Genomic DNA, 17,331 nt, shown 5'->3' with positions numbered 1-17,331 from the left:
ACATATATCATTATATACAGGAGATCCCCAGGTTATACCGGCTGTACATATATCATTATATACAGGAGATCCCCAGGTTATACCGGCTGTACATATATCATTATATACAGGAGATCCCCAGGTTATACCAGCTGTACATATATCATTATATACAGGAGATCCCCAGGTTATACCAGCAGTATACACTATATACAGGAGATGCATTGGATGACTGATGAATGCTGGGTAGGGTGTGTGCAGGTCAGAATTATGTCTCTGTAAGTTTCCAAATATTTTCGATCCCAAATAACCAGAATATAACATGTTATGAAAATTCTATTTTATTTATGTAATACAAGAACCAGAAGGTAACAAGATGACATCCATAACACCATGGAATTCCATGTACCGGCTCATAATCCCATCATTTTCCATTCATTTATTAATAACAACAATTTTTAATTAAAATTTGATGGAATCCAAAAACATTTTTTAATTTGTCAAAGTTTTTAATATCAAACTGAAGAGGTGAGTTTATGTACATGGGGCACGTTACAGCAGATCCGATCCAATGAGTATAGTGGAGAAATGTGATTGGTCGGAAACCCCCTTAAAGTGATAACAATGAAGCTGTTGCTTAGTAACTACTTATACTGTTACAAATGAAACTTTCCACATACAATGTATACAATGCGATTGATCCCAGTGTTCTACAAGATCACAACGACCAATGAATGAGGGATAACCAGTGTCTGCAATGTCCGCGGGACGTGTCCTCTAATTCTTCCATTTGTTGGAATCCCAGGCCAGAAACCATCCGGTAAACGTTGGGGGCTCGTGTCCTTGCTTGACAACGGTGACGGGGATGTTTTTGTCTCTTCCAGAGGGGTCACTCTCAAGATAACGTTTGGCTGTAACAAAAAGGTAGTGTTCAGGTCTATCAAAAATTATGTTAAAAGAAGCCGAAAAACCAGACCAATAAAGGCAACACCAAGAGCATAGGGTTTGTCTGAATTGGAGTAGAAGTGTTTATATATATATTAAAGGGATCAGGTGTAACCATGCAACCTACAGCCAGGGGTGTAACTATGAGAGACAAGGCCCCATAGCAGAGTTCTTAATGGGACCCCCCTTCCGCTTCAGAGTATGAATATTAAATATTACACAAATTACACATACATGCATATGCACATCACATATACCCACACATACAGTTACAGATACAGCGTATACACATCATAGATACACACACATATACAGAATACATACATTACATATGTTATATACATATTATGATGTACAAAGTGTAGTATAGTATGTATATAATGGTGCGCATTCTTTAGTATCATGTTGGATGATGGGGCCCCCTGACTTTGTGGGCACCATAGCAGCTGCTATGGTTGCTACCACTGTAGTTACGCCCATGCCTACAGCCACTGATGGTATTGTTCCTGGAGAGATGTGTAATCGGACTGCTGTGTATGTTGTTGGTAGCCACAGGACTCGATTGGATCCTTGCATCAACGCTCTACGCACTCAGCATTGGAGATCCTACAGAAGCTTTTGGTTTAGTTGACCACGAGATCCTTTCATCCTTAACAATCTATCTCCATGGAACAACCTCTTCAAGTTGTCTATGAGCTAGACCAGTGGTGGCGAACCTATGGCACCAGAGGCGGCACTCCGAGCTCTTTCTGTGGGCACCCAGGCCATCACCCTAACACACCAGACAGGACTCAAAGAATTGTTGCTTTCAGTGATATTTTAAAGTGACATACTTGGCTTCTTAGGACTGTAGGAAGAGGGAGAATGTGTAGACGGGGCCTAATTATCTTTGGAGGACCTCCTGCTGGCCCCATGATACAGAGAGACTCTGGAAAGAAGCTACAATGATGCAAATTTTCTACTATGTTGGTGTCCTCAGGAGGCCAGTATGATTGATCTTTGTTGAAGAACAGGGAGCAATAACTTACTGCTTTAATTTTTGGTTGGCACCTCGCGATAAATGAGGGTTTGGAGTTGCAGTTTGGGCACTCGGTCGCTAAAAGGTTCGCCATCACTGAGCTAGACCATCTTGACTAGATCCTCCAACAACCTTATATTTATGGGATGTCTCGAATTAGGAACAGGACATGTTACCTCTTCACCAAAGATGGGCAGATGCCAGACTTATCTAGAAGACCCACGACCTCCATAGCCATAACCTTTATGATTAGCAAAGCTCTTGATGGAGAAAGTGGCTACTGACTAAAGGAATCTATTGACCTACCTGCCACCAGGGATTCTTTCTTCTCTACGTCATTGGACTCAATTCCAACCCACAAAAATATCTGTAAGAAACAATGGAAGGTCATAGATTTGAGATAATCCGAAACACTGGTCACAAATATAGAACACAAGATAAGACTGGAGAGAAGGAGAGAGTCAGGTCCATGAACTGGGACCAGGGATGGAATACTTCTTCAGATCCTTCTGATGGCCAACGTTCTCCATACCATATGAGAGGAGACTATCTGAACTGACCCATTTTAGTTTTTAGGGTTCCTGTTTTCCAGGGCATGGAGGCGTGAAATAGAGTTGGAGCCTTTCCATTAATCTGGAAATGTCGGCCATGTGGTATAGAAGGCTCTGCTCAATCACGTGTTGATGGTCAGAAGCTGAGAAGTCAGACTTCTGCTTCTACTGGACAACCCAACAGCATCTCGGTAGAACATGGTCAGCAATGTTATAAAATCAGTGGAGGTCCTCAAGATAGGGAGGTACCCAGTTACCTGTTCCCAGGTATCCAGCATCATGACATCATCCTCAGCGAGATCTTCTTGTGTGAACTCCCCCGGCACTTCTTCAACCTACAATAGATGAGGATAACGAGACTAATGATATTGGCCATACCTTTCCCGACATACTCACCTTAGTAGTCTTTCTTGCCAATATGAACCCCTCCATCATGTGAAAAGTGCTGAGGATGCATGTAGAATGTGTCCCCTATCACTTCCCTTATTATGGGGGTCTCACAAGCCAATTCAATGGTTTTTTTGACGGCCACTTCCACGGTCGTGCATGCACCGGCTGCTCTATTCCTCTCTATGGCGCTTGTGAACATTGGCGAGTATGTCGCTAGGCAATCTCCGTCAGCGCCATAGAGAGGAACGGAGCAGCCAGCACATGTGCGGCTGGCGGCTCCATTCATTGCCAGTTCTACAGGGATACAATGGACCCTCCTTGTTGAGAACCATGGAGGTCTCATCAATGTACTCTGCAGATAGGGCCTAACTTGCTATCAGGGTCGGCTCCAGGTTTCAGTAGGCCTCTGGGCGACAGAGCCCCAGTGGGCCCCTTTGCAGTGAACTCATGTGGCAGCATTAAAAATTCAGAAACTAAAACAGTCTTCTGTTCCCTAAAATATTTCCTAATTGATCATACTGAACAGTTATTTTATACAGAGTCCCCTCACACTCTATGGATTCATTAGATACAGCCCCCCTCTCCCCTATGGATTCTGCATGTACAGCCTTATATAGGCCCCCCCAGCAGCTCTGGGCCCTGCCACTTGCCCAGGTATGCCCCGGTCCTGCTTGCTATGACTAGAGAACCCCTTTAAGGACCTGCAGTAGACCATGTGACCTAGAGGTTCTGTTGAACGTACTACAACATGATATCAGCCTGACCAGTAGAGGATAGGGTAGCACTATAAAACTGGAAAAATTGCAGTATATCCAGACATACAGAGCTACTTACATGGCACATCTGAAACACAACAAATCATTTTTAAAGTATAGGAAATATGTAGAAGTTTTTACCAGAAACCTCCCGGTTTTATTGGAGCAACCAAACAGTTTTGGTGGATGATCCTCCAGTTGACTTTCGAGGAGAGGCGATGTCTGATATTCCTTTTTACCTCCCAGGGTATTCCAGAAAACGTCTGTCGAAAGGAAGACGATGGAAAATTAAGCATGACCCCCAAAGCTGCCCCTCGATATAATATAGATATAAGATACAGGGGCTCCTTCCTGGCACATGGACATGTATTATATACCAGGATTTATGCCACATAACCAGCATCTGCTGAAGGATCTCCTACCAGGTTCTTTGCCTTCTTCTACTTTTGTTCCTTTCCACTTCATTGTGGTCACCAGATATTCTGAGCCTCGGATTTCCTCCTCATTTGCCCCCTTGCCCAGCCACATAAGGGCAGAATTATTCTGGAACTTCAGTACGAAGGCATCATTGGAATTGAGCGATCGGGCGTCAACATCAACCTGCGCACATAAAGATTCACATACAGACAGGACGTAGCTGGAAGGTCACTTATAACATTTCCAGTATAAAAAATTCTGCATAATGTATTTTGTTTGTATTTTTACCAACCTCATTTATCCTTGTTATCGATCCTAAGTTTTTCCGTACTTGGAATAGACGTATGGGGCGGGGAGGGGCCTGACCTTCCTTCCGGGATGTGCCATCTTTGAACACAATTAGCGGCTTGTCTTTGAATATGGCCAGAAGATGCGGAGGCTCCTTTCCTTGAGAGACTCGGGTCTAGAAGAAGAAAAACAAAGACACATAACATACAGTACACTGGTGGAAGATGCCACCCCAGCAGATCCACAAAAATCTGGGCCACGCAGGATTATTAGATCATACAAGTAGGTGATTTTCCCCTCTACAGGTTCTATCATAATTCCCAGATGTCTCTGAGCCGGTGCCTGGAGACTAGCTGTTATGAGGTCTCCCATACACTGCCCACAGAAAGTAGAGGAGAATCAGCAGCATTGTATGTACATTATAGATTAGAATTACCTGCACTGATAGGAATAAAGCACTTCGGGTGAGACAGAAACTTCATATTATCTCCAGCAGCCTCTTTCTATGCCTGTGTCTCTCCTCTATCACTCAGAAGCATCTGCAGGATCATATAGACACATACTGACCTGTACTGATGGTAATAAAGCACTTGGGAAGAGATAGAAACTTCATATTATCTCCAGTAGCCTCTTTCTATGCCTGTGTCTCTCTTCTATCACTCAGAAGCATCTGCAGGATCATATAGACACATACTGACCTGTACTGATGGTAATAAAGCACTTGGGAAGAGATAGAAACTTCATATTATCTCCAGTGGCCTCTATCTCTTCCCAAGTGCTTTATCACCATCAGTACAGGTCAGTATGTGTCTATATGATCCTGCAGATGCTTCTGAGTGATAGAAGAGAGACACAGGCATAGAAAGAGGCTACTGGAGATAATATGAAGTTTCTATTTCACCCCAAGTGCTTTATTCCCAACAGTACAGACCACTACTTCTCTATAATGTCCTATATGACCGTGCTGATGATTCTTTGTGATAGAATAGAGAAACAGGCACAGATAACGGCTGCTGGAGATAATAGTAAGCTTCTATCTCACCCCAAGTGCATTATTCCCATCAGTACTTCTCTATAATGTCCTATATGACCCTGATGATGATTCTTGGTGATAGAGAAGAGAAACAGGCAGACATAGAGGCTGCTGGAGAAAATATGAAGTTTCTATCTCTCCTCAAGTGCTTTATTTCTATTAGTACAGGTCAGTAGCTGTTTATAATGTTCTATATGACCCTGCTGATGGTTCTTAGGGATAGAAGTGAGAAACAGGCAGACATAGAGACCACTGGAGATAATATGAAGTTTCTATCTTCCTTTTTCTCTCATCTATCACTAAGGACATTATAGAGAAGTACTGACCGGTATTAATGGGAGTAATGCCCTTGGGGTGAGATAGAAACTTACTATTATCTCCAGCAGCCGTTATCTATGCCTGTGCCTCTCCTCTATCACAAAGAATCATCATCAGCATCATATAGGACATTTTAGAGAAGTACTGGCCTGTACTTTTGGGAATAAAGCACTTGGGGTGAGATAGAAACTTACTATTATCTCCAGCAGCCGTTATCTATGCCTGTGTCTCCTCTATCACAAATAATTATTAGCAGGGTCATATAGGACATTTTAGAGAAGTACTGGCCTGTACTTTTGGGAATAAAGCATTTCGGGTGAGATAGAAACTTCATATTATCTCCAGCAGCCGCAGTCTATGCCTCTCCTTTCCTATCTCACTTAGCATCTGCTTACTTCCTCCTCCCTTCTCCATAGACTTCTATTCTGATCGCCCCACCGTTTGGGTGAGGAACTTAATAATGGACTCCCCCACCCCCAGTCTTGCCGCTGTAGGGTTGGGAGGTGGTTGAGCATGAGCACCAGCTTCATCCGAGTGAAGCTGAAGATGCCATTTATTTGTCTGGTCCTGGATGCTGTGTCCATTGATACGTATGGACTATAGGTTCCCCGCTCCCTACCCTTCCATCACCGCTCACCCGTCATTGTGTCATAGTAATGACCTCAGTATAGACAATGTTATCAATGGGCAGCAGCGGGAGGGCGACTCATAGTGACCATCACCTATAAAGATGTGCGCATGGGGGGGGGGGGGGTTGTCTTTGCCGTATATGTTTATAGCGTAGATGGTCGTATTGTGTGACTGCTGATAAGATATACATTGTATTGTATGTATCTACATCCCACGGGATTGTTATATCTCTCAAAGGGACTCATTAGTGCGGACTAGTGTAAACAATCGTTTACCCCTCCCCCGCCATCTGTGCAAGCAGTCACATGACCTGCGGGTGAATGTACATGTCACTTTATGTTTACTACAGTCTCATATTTAATGGCTTGTATACTATCAGTGACCTCCCCCTAGCTAATTGTTTGGGGGGGGGCGGAGTCCATTAACTACCACCTTAATTAACTAATCGACTGCTGATAATCTAGTAGGCACTTTGCAGCATAAGAGTTCGGAATATCCCTTTAAGAAGGTAATTATAAGATGGGGACTCCAATACAAGTTACCTTACATTAGTTTACATTGTTGCATTTTAGAACCTAGAAACTTAGTTGCCTTTAACCTGTTGGATCCCTTAATATTGCCCCTGGTAAATGGTTAACAGCACTTAAAGGGAATCCATCACCACGATTTACCTACCCCAGGTAGGTCACGTAGGGCGATGCCCACACACGCCGCCTGTACCTTTGGTTTAATTTTCCAGTTGCTCCTTTCATGACTTTATAAATGTGCAAATTTGGCTGAAGTGATTAAGCAGAGCACTTCTGGACTCCGCCTCCACAGCATTAACAACGCCCCCTAATGGGTCCAGGGAGATGAGAACTTCAGCTTCATTTACATATTACTAAAGGGAAGGAGGGAACAGTCAGTACCATCACATGGGTGGTACCTGTGAACATAGCCCTACATAACATAGGTAGGTAGTTTGGGTAGGTAACAGATTCCCTCTTAAAGGTTAAACTGCCCCACATCACCTCTGCTCTGTGTAAATCCTGGAATATAAATATGCATATCACAGTCCTGCTGCTACTAATAACACAAAGGTCTGATTACACATCTCTCTAGGGACAATATATAACACTGCCTGCAGAGAGCACAGAGCACAACAGTGTGAGGACACACCCCCTGTGCACTTAGAGAAGTTTCAAGACTGGGATATAAATCTATAAATTGCAGTCCAGCTGCTACTAACAACGTAAGCAAAGGTATGATCTTGCATACCTAACACTGGCTGCACTAAGCAGAGAGAACAGCAGTGTGAGGATACATCCCCAATGCACCTGGAGAAGCTACAGACCTGGTATATACATCCATATATCACAGTCCTGCTGCTACTAACAACGTAAGCAAAGGTATGATCTTTCATCTCAATACCTAACACTGGCTGCACTAAGCACAGAGCACAGCAGTGTGAGGATACACCCCCAATGCACTTGGAAAAGCTACAGTCCTGGTATATACATCCATATATCACAGTCCTGCTGCTACTAACAACGTAAGCAAAGGTATGATCTTTCATCTCAATACCTAACACTGGCTGCACTAAGCACAGAGCACAGCAGTGTGAGGATACACCCCCAATGCACTTGGAAAAGCTACAGTCGTGGTATATATATATATATCTATATCACAGTCCTGCTGCTACTAACTACATTGCACATCTCTCCAGGGACAATAGAAAACCCTGGCTGCAGTTTGTATGGTCACAGCCATCTAAAAAGCAGAATCTGTACAAAAACACAGAATTTTACATCCCTTGACTATAAAAGCAATGACCTAGATGGAGTCCCCCTCTAAGGATGTGTATAGATCACACCTCTGTATACAGACAAATTACAGGGTCAATAAATAAAAGCAGAACAAGGCAAGTGGGAGGAATGTAATAAGATAAAGCTAAATAATTAGCTGCAGTTGTTAATTAATTATTCATACTGATATAATGAAGCCGTAGATAACAGATAATATGAGAGTAAAAGGCAGGAAACTTCTCATAAAGCAGTAGAAGTTGTATAATGTAGATATGAGGATTGTACTGACGTGCGTGGCCCCCGCCTTGATGGAACGGTCCAGCTGCACGGTGAGGAACGCCGAAATCGTGATCTCGTCCTTTGTTGAATGATTTCCTTGCCTGAAAGAAGAATAAAAATGAGACCATCTCCAGAATAACGAGTTATTACAGGGGGGTCCACCGCACCAGGATCCAAAGTACCGCACCAGGATCCAAAGTACCGCACCAGGATGACATCACAGGAAGCGACTTCTGCTCTGTTCTATCCCATCTATTGCATTAATAACATTGATAGAAATGTATGTGTGTAATACTTCATTTCACCTGTGGTGGCGCTGCAGAAAAATAGCAACCTGCTGCAGGTGACAGCTGATTAGCCTTCAGGATGACCTGTGATAACCCATACCACGTGGTATGAGGGGGTGCAATCTGATTGGATTCTAGGATGGCGTGTGATTACGCAGAGCATGTGATCTATGGGTGTGATCTGATTGGACTTCAGGATTACATGTGATTACCCCGACCACGTGATCTAAGGTTGCAATCTGATTGGACACCCAGATGAACTGTGATTATCCTGAACTGGCAATCTAACGGTGTGATCTGATTGGACACCAGGATGAACTGTAATTACCCTGATCACATGATCTAAGGGTGCAAACTGATTGGACTCCGGGATGACCTGTGATTACCCCGAACTTGTAAACTAATAGTGTGATCTGATTGGACACCAGGATGACTTGAGATTAACCTGAACATGTGATCTAAGGGTACAATCCAATTGGACTCCAGGATAACATGTGATTACCTTGACCGTGTGATCTAATGATGCAATCTGATTGGACATCAGGATGAACTGTGATTACCCTGATCACATGATCTAAGGGTTGGATCTGATTGGACTTCGGGATGACCTGTGATTACCCCAATCTTGTGATCTAATGGTGTGATCTGATTGGACTCCAGGTTGACTTGTGTTTACCTCAACTGTGTGATCTAGAGGTGTGATCTGATTGGACTCCAGGATTACATGTGATTACCCCGCCCACGTGATCTAAGGGTGCAATCCGATTGGACACCAGGATGAACTGTGATTACCCCAAACTTGGGATCTAATGGTGTGATCTGATTGGACACCAGGATGACCTGGGATTATCCTGACCATGTCACCTAAGGGTGCCATCTGATTGGACTCCAGGCTGACCTGTGATGACCCTAACTACATGATCTAAAGGTGCGGTCACGGTCCAGTCGCAATGTGGTTCTGATGCAGTCATTTATATTTACCACAATGCTCCGATAATTGGGATTCTGAAAACTGATGATTAAATACTGAGTAAAGTGAACAGCGGCCGATGTGCAGGTGATAAAACCTCCATTAACCCCTTAATGACAAGGCCTGAAAAATCCCTCATGACCGGGCTTTTTTTAATCGAGTTTGCTAATGGACCGTTTTAAGGGCCATAATTTATTTGTTTTCTTAATATTCTAGCAGTGTTTTTTGTTTTGTGACACATTGGGGGTCATTTACTAAGGGCCCGAATCGCGTTTTACCGGTGGATTACGGCGTGCATGCCGGTTTTACTTTATGTGTCCCCCATGAGGTCATAAAAGACAATTGGGGGACAGGTTTTTAAATTTTCCATTGTAACTGGGGCTTCTATAAGAGCAAGTGGGAAACAACCCCTTTGGGGAAGATGTTTGGGAAAGAAAAGCCTCTTGTTAACCCCTTCAGACACTAAGATCACATGACTGCTGTCTACATCAATAAAAGAGAATCCGTTTTACTGCACTTTGAGCTGCAGTCATGTACAGATAATCCATCTCCTTTCAGCTCCGAGCACATAGTGACCTCTAGTGGTCACTGCGTTTATTGCAGGGTGTAGGATTCCATGAAATTGTTCTCTTTCTAGGACAAAGGTAATACAATAATAAGAATTACTGATACAACAAGATAAGTGCTTATTCCTTTTTGCTTACCATGTATATATCACAGTCCCCTTAGCAGAAGTGTATAAAATGATGTAACAATCCCCACCATAAAACTGCCCATAAGTCTCCGGGTCTACAGGAACCCTGCCAGTGGCTTCCACTCTCCAAATCTTAAGGAGAAATATAAAAAAACAAGTATCATAGTAGTTATATTCCTGTACATAGGGGGCAGTATTATAGTAGTTATATTCCTGTACATAGGGGGCAGTATTATAGTAGTTATATTCCTGTAGATAGGGGGCAGTATTATAGTAGTTATATTCCTGTACATAGGGGGCAGTATTATAGTAGTTATATTCTTGTACATAGGGGGCAGTATTATAGTAGTTATATTCCTGTACATAGGGGGCAGTATTATAGTAGTTATATTCCTGTAGATAGGGGGCAGTATTATAGTAGTTATATTCCTGTACATAGGGGGCAGTATTATAGTAGTTATATTCTTGTACATAGGGGGCAGTATTATAGTAGTTATATTCCTGTACATAGGGGGCAGTATTATAGTAGTTATATTCCTGTACATAGGGGGCATTATTATAGTAGTTATATTCCTGTACATAGGGGGCAGTATTATAGTAGTTATATTCCTGTACATAGGGGGCAGTATTATAGTAGTTATATTCCTGTACATAGGGGGCAGTATTATAGTAATTATATTCTTGTACATAGGGAGCAGTATTATAGTAGTTATATTCTTGTACATAGGGAGCAGTATTATAGTAGTTATATTCTTGTACATAGGGGGCAGTATTATAGTAGTTATATTCTTGTACATAGGGAGCAGTATTATAGTAGTTATATTCCTGTACATAGGGAGCAGTATTATAGTAGTTATATTCCTGTACATAGGGGGCAGTATTATAGTAGTTATATTCTTGTACATAGGGGGCTGTATTATAGTAATTATATTCTTGTACATAGGGGGCAGTATTATAGTAGTTATATTCTTGTACATAGGGGGCAGTATTATAGTAGTTATATTCCTGTACATAGGGGGCAGTATTATAGTAGTTATATTCTTGTACATAGGAGGCAGTATTATAGTAGTTATATTCTTGTACATAGGGGCAGTATTATAGTAGTTATATTCTTGTACATAGGGAGCAGTATTATAGTAGTTATATTCCTGTACATAGGAGGCAGTATTATAGTAGTTATATTCTTGTACATAGGGGGCAGTATTATAGTAGTTATATTCCTGTATATAGGGGGCAGTATTATAGTAGTTATATTCTTGTACATAGGGGACAGTATTATAGTAGTTATATTCCTGTACATAGGGGGCAGTATTATAGTAGTTATATTCCTGTACATAGGGGGCAGTATTATAGTAGTTATATTCTTGTACATAGGGGGCAGTATTATAGTAGTTATATTCCTGTATATAGGGGGCAGTATTATAGTAGTTATATTCTTGTACATAGGGGACAGTATTATAGTAGTTATATTCTTGTACAAAGGGGACAGTATTATAGTAGTTATATTCCTGTACATAGGGGGCAGTATTATAGTAGTTATATTCTTGTACATAGGGCAGTATTATAGTAGTTATATACTTGTACATAGGGGGCAGTATTATAGTAGTTATATTCTTGTACATAGGGGACAGTATTATAGTAGTTATATTCCTGTACATAGGGGGCAGTATTATAGTAGTTATATTCTTGTACATAGGGGGCAGTATTATAGTAGTTATATTCTTGTACATAGGGGGCAGTATTATAGTAGTTATATTCCTGTACATAGCGGACAGTATTATAGTAGTTATATTCTTGTACATAGGGGGCAGTATTATAGTAGTTATATTCCTGTACATAGGGGTCAGTATTATAGTAGTTATATTCTTGTACATAGGGGGCAGTATTATAGTAGTTATATTCTTGTACATAGGGGGCAGTATTATAGTAGTTATATTCTTGTACATAGGGGGCAGTATTATAGTAGTTATATTCCTGTACATAGGGGCAGTATTATAGTAGTTATATTCTTGTACATAGGGAGCAGTATTATAGTAGTTATATTCTTGTACATAGGGGGCAGTATTATAGTAGTTATATTCTTGTACATAGGGGGCAGTATTATAGTAGTTATATTCTTGTACATAGGCGGCAGTATTATAGTAGTTATATTCTTGTACATAGGTGGCAGTATTATAGTAGTTATATTCCTGTACATAGGGGGCAGTATTATTGTAGTTATATTCTTGTACATAGGGGGCAGTATTATAGTAGTTATATTCTTGTACATAGGGGGTAGTATTATAGTAGTTATATTCTAATACCTCCACTTTTCCTGATCCATCGTCTATCATGTTGTATTTTGCAGCCATCTTTGGAGAGTCGTGAAGTAATTTAGCATCGAAGGCAGTCTGTTTGATGTTTGCCACTTTCCCTTTGGTGACCACTTTACCGAACCCTTGACTTTGGTCTTTATCCTTCCAGTCTTTAAAATATTGCTTGAACATTGGGGTCTCTCCCCCATCCGGCAGGACTATGATCTATAATAGAATAAGACCTTGTATACAATGCATTGTCCCTCATAGATGTTGTGTAGGTGGGAATATGTATTTTCTAACAACTGGGAACCATGGAGACCTGACTTTGGTTTCTTGATGAGCCGCCTGCATAAAAATATACATAGATGTCTGTGGTGTCATCTGCTCCATTATCCTCATGTTGGACCAGCACTCACTGGGGGTCATTTACTAAGGACCGATTCGCGTTTTCCCGACGCGTTACTAGAATATTTCCGATTTGCGCCGATTTCCCCTGAATTGCCCCAGGATTTTGGCGCACGCGATCGGATTGTGGCGCATCGGCGCTGGCATGCACGCGACGGAAAACAAAAAATCTGTTGCGTTGCTTGCACTTACCTTCACTCAGCCCGGCTCGGTGAACTCCAGTGCGTTCCGATGCTTTTCAGCGCAGCAGCGCCACCTGGTGGACAGCGGAGGAACTACCTTAATAAATCTCGGCCGGACCCGAATCCAGCGCCGAGAACGCGCCGCTGGATCGCGAATGGATCGGGTAAGTAAATCTGCCCCACTGTCTTTGGAAAAGTTAGTGGAAACTTCTTTTCACTTAGCAGAACATTTATATGGAAACTGGTAGATGTGCTCTCTGGTCACCCAGGGGTTAATACTCTACCTGGGTGTTGGCATTGTAGTTCATCTTCTTTAGATAATCTTCTGCCGTTTTCAGGGCCGTCTTTTTCTCTTCTTTATTTGACTTTTTGCCTGGAAATGTTATATTTATGTTTTTTTAAAGGGGCATTTCCACAAAGACAAAATTCCAAAAAACAAAAATACAGCATTTCAGAAATATAATTCCAGCTCTATTTCTCTCAGTTCAGGTGTTATGGATATGACCATAAACCCCTGACTATGGTCGGGCTTATTCCTCTGGCATCAATAGCTTTTCCTGCACTGCAGGGGGCGGCAGATAGCACTGCAGACACAGGCACTTCCTGCACAACAGCAGCTCTACAGGCAAGGCGAGCTCTGGATCCGAGGGGGGGGGGGAATAGCAGTGCTGACTGTGTTTTATTAAAAATTGGGGCAGCAGAGCTGAGTGTATGATTGTGTTGTACATCCGTCTAATGGATCTCATCAACTCTAATCTGTCTCTTCTCTCTATCAATGTGTCAGATACTGGTAAGATGTTCAGAAGGTAAATAATATTGTAGCTAAACCCTGCATCCTGATAATCTAAGCACATTGTCAGCACACAGCATCTCATAGCACAGAGAGCTCATGAAGTGTCTGCTCAGAGAGTCTCCACTCACACGCTGGACTATTACACTGACCATCACTGAATGATAGAAGCTAAAACAGCTGAGTAACATTGTATAGTAAGGGATTAAAATGATCTTTATTGTGTAACATCACTAGGGGGTTGACATTTGGTGCAAGCTCCATCTATCTATCTATCTATCTATCTATCTATCTCATATCTATCTATCTATCTCATATCTATCTATCTATCTATCTATCTATCTATCTATCTCATATCTATCTATCTATCTATCTCATATCTATCTATCTATCTATCTATCTATCTATCTCATATCTATCATCTATCTATCTCATATCTATCTATCCATCCATCTATCTATCTATCTATCATCTATCTATCTCATATCTATCTATCTATCTATCTCATATCTATCTATCTATCTATCTATCTATCTATCTATCTCATATCTATCATCTATCTATCTATCTCATATCTATCTATCTCCTATCTATCTATCTCCTATCTATCTATCTATCTATCTATCTATCTATCTATCTCATATCTATCTATCTATCTCATATCTATCTATCTATCTATCTATCTCATATCTATCTATCTATCTATCTATCTCATATCTATCATCTATCTATCTCATATCTATCTATCCATCCATCTATCTATCTATCTATCTATCTATCTATCTCATATCTATCTATCTATCTCCTATCTATCTATCTATCTATCTCCTATCTATCTATCTATCTATCTCATATCTATCTATCTATCTATCTCCTATCTATCTATCTATCTATCTATCTATCTATCTATCTATCTCATATCTATCTATCTATCTATCTATCATCTATCTATCTCATATCTATCATCTATCTATCTCATATCTATCTATCTATCTATCTATCTCATATCTATCTCATATCTATCTATCTATCTCATATCTATCTCATATCTATCTATCCATCTATCTATCTATCTATCTCATATCTATCATCTATCTATCTCATATCTATCATCTATCTATCTCATATCTATCTATCTCATATCTATCTATCTCATATCTATCTATCTATCTATCTCATATCTATCTATCTCATATATATCTATCTATCTCATATCTATCTATCTATCTATCTCATATCTATCTATCTATCTCATATCTTATATGTTTCTAGTATATGTCTTATTCACATACAGTACGAGGACATCAGATATGGGGAACTACAATGACCCTCAGATTCCTGATGCTGTATTCCCGCAGGCGTTATGGTCGGTGCACAGTAACAGTTGGGGTTTTTGTAATTGTTATTAATACATTCTTATTATTTTTTTTTACCTTTCCAAACAAAGACCTTGTCTCCCCCGTACAGGATGAAGCACTCCTCGCTCAGCAGCATAGACATGGAGAAGGGGCTCTGCTCTGACACTGTGGTTATCTGCATGGAGCCACTTTCATCTGAGACCTGGAATATACATGACATACAATGTAATTAGTATATATGTAACTTATTGTTACACTGTTTATAGAAGAGCAACTGTAAATATATGGTCCTAACTAGAGATGAGCGAGCACTAAAATGCTCGGGTGCTCGTTATTCAAGACAAACATAATGGTTGCAGTAGCATCTCTTCTCTCTGTAGACTTCTATAGGAAGATTGTGCCTCACTGAGACAAGACTGGCAGCTCAGTGACAGATCAGGTCACAATTCATCCCCTAGAAGTCTATGGAGAGGGGAGATGCTGCTGCAACCATTATGTTTGTCTCCCTGCAGAAGCATCCCCCCTCTCCATAGACTTCTATGGGAAGATTGTGACTCACTCTGCTAAATCTGAAACAAGACTGGCAGCTCAGTGAGAGATCAGGTCACAATTCATCCCCTAGAAGTCTATGGAGAGGGGAGATGCTGCTGCAACCATTATGTTTGTCTCCCTGCAGAAGCATCCCCCCTCTCCATAGATTTCTATGGGAAGATTGTGACTCACTCTGCTAAATCTGAAACAAGACTGGCAGCTCAGTGGGAGATCAGGTCGCAGTCTTCACATAGAAGTCTATGGAGAGGGGAGATGCTGCTGCAGGGAGACAGACAGCAGCAGCATCTCCCCTCTCTATAGACTTCTATGGGAAGACTGCGAACTGATCTCTCACTGAGCTGCCAGTTTTGTCTCAGATTTAGAAGAGTGAGGCACAATCTTCCCATAGAAATCTATGGAGAGGGGAGATGCTGCAGGGAGACATTGGGGGTCATTTACTAAGGGCCCGATTCGCGTTTTCCCGACGTGCTACCCGAATATTTCCGATTTGCGCCGATTGTACCTGAATTGCCCCGGGATTTTGGCGCACGTGATCGGATTGTGGCGCATCGGCGCCGGCATGCGCGCGACGGAAATCGGGGGGCCTGGCCGAACGAAAACCTGACGTATTTGGAAAAACCGCCGCGTTTAAGAACGGAAAATGTGTCGCTCGGGACGCGCTTACCTGCACTCAGCCGGCCTCGGTGAATTCCGGTGCGTTCAGATGATTTTCAGCGCAGCAGCGCCACCTGGTGGACGGCGGAGGAACTACCTTATTAAATCCCGGCCGGACCCGAATCCAGCACAGAGAACGCGCCGCTGGATCGTGAATGAACCGTTTAAGTAAATCTGCCCCATAATGTCTGTGTCTGTGTTGCACTGTATATGACCAACACAGTGATGCACAACTACACTGCTCAGTACTTCTCTATAATGTCCTCCCCACTGCTGCTACCATGCAATGGTTCAAAAAGACCTAAGATCTCCTCCTGTCACAGCTGCCAAGTAAAATACAAGCGGAAAAGGAAGAGGACAGCTCCCTGCAAAGATTCACTAATGCAAAATGTGATCAATCCCCAGTGATCAGCTCATAGTTGGGGGAGGTGCACAGGAATCATGCAAGTGTCCCCCCAAAATCACCTGACATCTATAATGATGATGTCCTCTCACTTACCATGTGCAGACTTGCCTTCCCCCTGTTTGTAGCATCAGCCACATTATCTGTATCTTCATCTCCTTCAGACAACTTGGGCTTTGGACCTAAAATCTTTAAAAAACATAACACAGAGGTCAGTATAATACAGGATGTAGATATTAAACGTGGATGTTGTGTGACTGGGTCCGTACACAAGCATTAGTTATTTACACCCCTGAGGACGCCATTGTTTTGGCGAAACATGTCGGGGGGGGGGGGGGGGCTATTGTTCTCA

At 41.8% G+C, this 17,331-nt stretch overlaps 1 protein-coding gene across 1 annotated transcript in view; it reads right to left on the bottom strand.

Annotated features, from left to right (window-relative positions):
• Positions 1 to 368: 368 nt before the first annotated feature.
• LOC140133791 (scinderin-like) overlaps positions 369 to 17,331 on the bottom strand; it is a 28,981-nt gene continuing 12,018 nt past the window's right edge. The window contains exons 5-16 of the mRNA XM_072154382.1: positions 17,076 to 17,168; positions 15,446 to 15,572; positions 13,507 to 13,595; positions 12,642 to 12,857; positions 10,349 to 10,470; positions 8,398 to 8,488; positions 4,348 to 4,518; positions 4,061 to 4,238; positions 3,780 to 3,901; positions 2,751 to 2,828; positions 2,249 to 2,309; positions 369 to 890 (exon numbers count right to left, since the gene is read on the bottom strand). Of these exons, the coding sequence (XP_072010483.1) occupies positions 757 to 890; positions 2,249 to 2,309; positions 2,751 to 2,828; positions 3,780 to 3,901; positions 4,061 to 4,238; positions 4,348 to 4,518; positions 8,398 to 8,488; positions 10,349 to 10,470; positions 12,642 to 12,857; positions 13,507 to 13,595; positions 15,446 to 15,572; positions 17,076 to 17,168 (1,482 nt within the window). The 3' untranslated portion in view covers positions 369 to 756. The remainder of the gene's footprint in view (positions 891 to 2,248; positions 2,310 to 2,750; positions 2,829 to 3,779; positions 3,902 to 4,060; positions 4,239 to 4,347; positions 4,519 to 8,397; positions 8,489 to 10,348; positions 10,471 to 12,641; positions 12,858 to 13,506; positions 13,596 to 15,445; positions 15,573 to 17,075; positions 17,169 to 17,331) is intronic.

The sequence above is a fragment of the Engystomops pustulosus genome, chromosome 5 (genome assembly GCF_040894005.1).
Source record: "Engystomops pustulosus chromosome 5, aEngPut4.maternal, whole genome shotgun sequence".
NCBI classification, from domain to species: Eukaryota; Metazoa; Chordata; class Amphibia; order Anura; family Leptodactylidae; genus Engystomops; species Engystomops pustulosus.
The sequence above is the reverse complement of the archived record's forward strand: the minus strand, read 5'-3'. Positions and strand labels throughout refer to the sequence as shown.